We start from the raw sequence: 6,418 nt of genomic DNA on the forward strand, positions 1-6,418 counted from the left end.
TCAGTTCTTCGCACAGCGCACCGTGAACCTGCTCATCCCACAGTTGGACAACTTGTCCAGAAGGATGCTGTGAGGGACAGTATCAAAAACCTTACTAAAATCCAGAAAAACTATATCCACCACCTTCCCTTCATCCACTAGGCAGGTGACCTTATCATAGAAGGATATCAAATTAGTTAAATAGGACTTGCCTTTTGTGAACCCATGTTGACTGTGCCTGATGATTGCATTATTCTTTAAATGCCTTTCAATAGTACCCAATAAAATCTTCTCCATAATTTTTCCAGGAACTGAGGTTAGACTAACAGGTCTGTAGTTCCCTGGGTCTTCTCTCATGCCTTTTTTGTAGATTGGAATAACATTAGCTAGCTTCCAGTCAGCAGGGACCCAAACTCCCAAGACCTTTGGTAGATGATCGACAGGGGTCCTGCCATAACATCCACTAGCTCCTTCAGTACTCTGGGATGAATCCCATGAGGCCCCATGGACTTGTGAACATTCAGCTGATTCAGCTGGTCCCTTACAAGAGAACAATCTTTGGAAGATGGCTATGGTCTTGATGTTGTGGTCAAGATAATATGCATCTTGTAAAAGGTGTCTGAATTTAAGGTTGTGATAATTGACCTTGGCTTACTTCAAAAGTTGATTCGGGATTTGCAGAAGTAGAAAAGGAAAGGAGTGGAATTGACAAGACTTGAGGGCAAGGCAAATTATAGCCATTAAACTATCCACCTTTCAAAACCTGGGAATGAAAGGAGGATTCCTAAATCTTGGCACTCAGTTCTTTTCAGCAAACAGACCAGATGTTTTTGTCTGTTCCTGCTGATGTCTCACAACTAGGCCTCTACTGGGAGGTGCAGAAAGGTTTTCTGGGTCCCAGTCCAGTTGCGTCTTGGCCCCACGCTAAGATGTAGTCTTTCCTTGCCTCTGTCTCTCCCTTGCTTCTGACAGCACTGGCATGCAAGCCAAAGGGGAGCCACGATGTTTTCTCACACAAGCCCTGGTGTGGATGGCTGAAGGACAAGGACTGGAGACTGCACTCTGAAGAGTATCTTGTAGAAGACACAGCAGATAGGAGCCTTCTGTTGGTATCTCCTATTCTGTTACTCCAAGTTACAAGGATTTTGCTGTCATCCAATGTTCAGACCATGGTGATGTTGCAAAATGTGTCTGTATGGTTGCACACAAGAATCTTATTTTCATTTTACTTGCTTTTTAAATTAGGAAATCTCTTTTAAAATAGCATTAAGATTTTAAATTTAAAAGATCAAATGTTCTGAATAAGGCAGGAGTCTTGCAGGAAATATAGTCTATATGGTCTGCTGGTATCAGTATGTAAAACAGGGGCAAGTCCATGGCTACACAGATAAAACCATAATTCTGTCAGTCTCTGAAATAGGAATATTTGATTTCTTTGATCATTCTTTTAAACCCAGTATTAGTCTGATGGTAGCTGAACTGGAATGTTGTACTTTGTTCTTTGGTGTCTTATACAATTGTTATCCTTTGCTTTTCTGTTTGCTTACCATTAATTATATTTTTTCTATTTATGTATTAAATTTTGTTTTGATTCAAAGGAAATGTTACCAAATATGAAAAATATTGCCAAAGTCAAGTATGCTTTCCATCCAAAATACCAAAGTAATATATACTTCCATCCATAATTTGACTGAAAATGTACAGAAAGCAGTAATTTTCATATCAATATGTTACTTATGCAGAAGTTGCTGCCTTTGAAGGTTGCAAAAAAGGCTCTGAAGGTTTTAGGGTACAAAACTCCATACTTTAAGAAGCATCTTTGACTTTTGGATTTTACATGTAAATAACTAATGAAATATTCATTTTATTGATGTACGACTCTGATCTTTTATTTCCTCAGCCATTATGTACGTAATGGGAGCACTCGGTCCTGCAGCTGGATACTTGCTAGGAGGACTTCTTATTGGTTTCTATGTTGATCCTAGGACAACCGTTTATATTGACCAGAGTGATCCCCGATTCATTGGAAACTGGTAAGGATCAAGCATTTTTCAAAACTACTCTCTAAATTGCTGGTAGGGAATTGAGACAGGTTGGGAAATCGTAACCCTTGAGGGCTTGTTTAAGGTTGTAGAAGGAGGCCAAGGAAGAGGAGGTTTCTGTCAATTACTACGCACTAGCCTCTGACAGAGAGGGAATGCTTGCCACAGAAGTGCATGGGCACATTGCATGGAAAACCTCCTCTTTTGGCTGCTCCAGGGCTGTCTCTGACCACTGTGGGTGCTGACTGACAGCGCTCAGCGCAGGGATGGCAGGACAGAATATCCATGTTGCAGGAGGCCATTGGGGATCACTGCTGCCCAGGGCCGAGCCCTCCCTGCTGGAAGGTGGATTAATCCCCTCTTTGGTTTTCCAGAGCAGGCAGCACGAAACGCTGAGCTCTGCTGTCCAGATGAGAAATGGTAGACTTTGTTTACCCTGGTCTAGGAGAAGGAGGTAGGATGGGGTCAGAACATGTCCTTTCCAGTCTTGTTTCTCAGGGTGATGGCTCGTGTTTAGGCAGCAGATGATGTAAACCATCACATTATTCTCTAGTAAATAGTAGGCTTCCAGCAGTGCTGAGATTAACAGCCGTAATCGTTAGCTGATGTCTTTGGGCAGCCTTTGATATGTGGCCTCCTTGGAAATGTCTCTTTGAGGAAGCAGGTCTTGAGGAGGCTTTAACTGGGTTTTCTCAGATAATTCATAAATTTGCCTTGAAATTTTTATGCAAGTCCAGAAAAGACTTAAGTTCATTATCGCAGGAGGAGACCTCTACTTTCTAGGTGTAGGGTGCAGCGTCAGTTCTCATGCACTGGATTAGTGTTTGTCACTGTGCCATTGCAGTCAGATCGTATCCGTTTCTATTTATCCTGCAGTGATCTCTCCTGACAGTTTGATGTGAAAAATTCTCTCTTTGGAGTGTTCTTAAGCCTTTGAAGATTTATCACTGGTTTATTTGTCTTACTTAGTCCAAGAGCATTGCTGCACAGGACTGTCTAGCCGAATTTTCAGCAAAAGAAAGGCAAACCTGAGTGCTCAGTTAACCTATGACCTTGGGGTTAACGACTCTGTGCTCTCATGTATATACTGACTTATCTCACAGAAAAGATTTGTCATGTGAATGTGCTGTGGTGTTAAAAATGTGCTTTGACTATTCTTGAATAAAAGATTAGAAATCAAAGCAAAATATTATACGTTCTTCGTAAAACTCTCATGTTTCATGTGTTTTTAAGGACATGTCAGAACTGATAGTCAGCATCTGCTCAGTACTTTTCAACAGAAATCATGAACTGGCCCATAAATATATTTAATAATTGAAATCAGTGGGGCTATACAAATGTGGGGTAAGCTTTACTTTTGACTTTATTTATAATGCAACCACTGATGTAGCTGCCTTGTAGTGTAGGCATATCTGTGTGAGTTTTAACTTAAACAGCTCAGGTGAAGGTAAAAGAACCAAAGCAGCACGGACACATCAGTTTGCCACTTCTCGGGCCATTTGCACCAAGGTCTGTGCTGCAGGAGATGGATGGCCACTACTGCTCGTTTAAAGCTAGCTTGGATATATGTGCAATGTTGTCATAGCCAAATGCATCAGAGAGATCAGGCAAAAAAGTGCCTGTCCTTGCTCATGAATTACAAGTTTAACTATCCTCCCTCAAAAGAGTGAGTGGCAGGGATGGATGCCCAGTGCCAGGGATGGATCCCTGGCAACCTACCAGAATGCTGTAACCAGCGAGCTCCATAGCAAGAGTTGTGAGAAGTCACCTCTTACAACCATTTTTGTGGGCAGGCTTTGAGAATATCTACTGTACCAGGCCTTGCAAGCAAAATAGGGAAAAGAGCCTAGTTTGGGCATTTGGAAGATTTTATGTCAAATTGCTAAATGCATTTTATGGATCTCCAATGTTTAATGTCACCTGAACAAAGTATCTTGGTGATTTCCATTTTGCACAGGGGTGCCAGCAGAAGTGATGCAAATATGACTGAAGCAAGGGCAGGAAATGGGCTGTCATAGAATCTCAGCAGGCGAGTCACATTCTAGCCAGCATAGAAAAGTAAAAGTCATTCAGTTTCCTTTTTCCATCATATTGATTAAATCTGTAGAGACTGGCTTTCTCTGAAGGGTGTTTCAGGTCCTTGTATTACTTTTTCATTTTTGGCGCTCTCAATTTTTTCTCTCTTTAATTTCTAAAAAGTATCCCCTGCTATCAGATCTCTGGTAATTTGTTTCACAGTCTGTGGTGGCCTCTCGTAAAAGTTTGATGGTGTTCATAGCATCTGCGCCTCATTCTCTTTCCTCTTTCTGAAGCTTTGTCTACCCATTAAAATGAAGACTCTCAGGGTGCGAGGATTGGTCCTTTGTCCCTTGCTGCTCACTGACTGCCCGGTTGCAGAGAGCTCTGGAAGTGTAGACTTTCATTCCACTGAAATCTATTTTCTGGGACCGTGACATTTTCTCCTTGGAGGGAAGTGCTGCATAGCCAAGTTTATTTTTATTTATGTAATCTAACAGTTTGAACTATAAGAGTAGTCTAGCACTTACTTCAGCTGACATGCTTTTTAAAAGTAGGGTGCAGTTGAGATAAGTTAACAGGCAGTCATATTTGAGATTTCTCAGCCATGTCTCCTTTGAAGTGAATTAGTGTTTTTGATTCTCATCTTTCCTTTATTATTTCTGTAAGTTTTCTAACATAACTTATTGCAGGGACCCAATGGAAAAATTCCATTATTAAAGGAGGTAATGATTACAGACAAAATAGTAAGTACAGCAACTATGATTTATGGCAACAGAAATTACAGTAAAGTCTATTTTTTACTTAAGCTGTTCCTTTCTAAGAGGTATGTTGCATATATGCAGGACAGGTAACTTGGTTTCTTTCCTGTGAAGCCTGATAAACAAAGTAAGTGGTTATTTCTCAGGGTTATTTCTGATCTGATTCTTCCTTGAGTTTCACAGAACTTGGGTTTGCGCTCCTGGGTTTTGCACACCTGGGCTTTCTGTAGGTGCTCTGGGCTAAATTACAGCCCAGCTGTCTATGCCAGCCCATCAAATGTTTAAAACTGCTTTTTATTCAAATGTGGTAACTGTTGGGATATCTGTTAGAAATCATCCATCATGTTGTTGTCTTTGAGAACTGTTAATGTGCTATATAGGGATCTCATTAGTTGTGGAGTAGCCCTTGGCGGTCTGTCAGGTGCTTTGAATCAAATTTTCTTTTGCTGACATTTTTCTGAGTGTTTGCCTAGTTCTGAATCTGTTTAATACTTGGATCTTCCCATACAGTCTTTCATCGGCATTCCACACAAGAAGTTTAAAGGAATTCCTTCAGCACTGTCTGGTCCTTCCTTAGCTTTAATTGCTTTTATTTGAGGTCCTAGGGCTTGTGCAGATGCCTTTGAGGTATTCTCCTGCATATTTTCTTTGACTTTAGAAGACAGAAAATCACGGGCTTTTTAATTAATACACATCCGGTTCTGACCTCTCGTTTCCCGTTGTAGGTGTCCTTATTATTTCTGATACCATCTTTTGTCTGTTTTCCAATTCTTTGATATTTCTCCAGGAAGATGTGAAGTGTAGATGGTGCAGATAATTGCATCCAGTGCTGCATTTGTGACATCCCCAGCACTCGGTATGCTACCATAATCGTCCCTTTGGATTTGAATTTCATCTCGTCCTACATCACGGGGCCCCTGTCTCCTTTGCTGTTTCCTGCTGAGTGGGTGGTTTCAGATTTCTGCGTATTATTGCCACAGATTGTTTCTTTGATCAGTGCCTTTGAGATCCTGAAAGGGATATTACTACATTTGTATACAGTCTACCGATTCATTCCGTGTCTGGTAGTGCTGACTAATCCTCCTAAAAGTCTGCTTTCTAATCCATGTATGTTATCAGCTAAAATAAATGAATAGAGGATTTTCTGTTTACATAATATCAAAACTAGTCAAAACTTTCAGTCACTTAGATTTGCCTCGCAAAAGCTCCCTGTACAATCTTTCTAACAAAAATGGTGTTACACATGGCTGGCTGTTTGGTGATTGCCTTTGCATAACCATTTACCACACATGCATATGAATTTGCCTTCATTTAAAATTACAGTTTGCAATATCTTTGCATTACAAATATGAGGCCAAATGTTTTTGTTTCTTGTGCAAGTAATCCTGTCTACTCAATACTTTTAAATGTTTAATGTTTGAACAAATATATACTTAGTAGCTTCCTGTAGTAGCTTCCTTTTTTAAGTGTAAAGGATGTACAAAAAAAGTAAAAATTGTCCTTGTATTGGGTTTGCGTGGCAAGGTTTTGGTAGCAGGGGGGCTACAGGGCTGGCTTCTGTGAGAAGTTGCTAGAAGCTTCCCCTATGTCTGACAGAGCCAATGCCAGCCAGCTCCAAGA

The 6,418-nt window shown here is 40.7% G+C and overlaps 1 protein-coding gene across 1 annotated transcript in view; it reads left to right on the top strand.

Moving 5' to 3' along the window:
• Positions 1–6,418, top strand: part of SLCO5A1 (solute carrier organic anion transporter family member 5A1) — a 92,537-nt gene that overhangs the window by 37,491 nt on the left and 48,628 nt on the right. The window contains exon 3 of the mRNA XM_009278422.2: positions 1,880–2,012. Coding sequence (XP_009276697.1) covers positions 1,880–2,012 — 133 coding nt within the window. The remainder of the gene's footprint in view (positions 1–1,879; positions 2,013–6,418) is intronic.

This window comes from Aptenodytes forsteri, unplaced genomic scaffold (assembly GCF_000699145.1).
Source record: "Aptenodytes forsteri isolate BGI_AS27 unplaced genomic scaffold, ASM69914v1 Scaffold18, whole genome shotgun sequence".
NCBI classification, from domain to species: Eukaryota; Metazoa; Chordata; class Aves; order Sphenisciformes; family Spheniscidae; genus Aptenodytes; species Aptenodytes forsteri.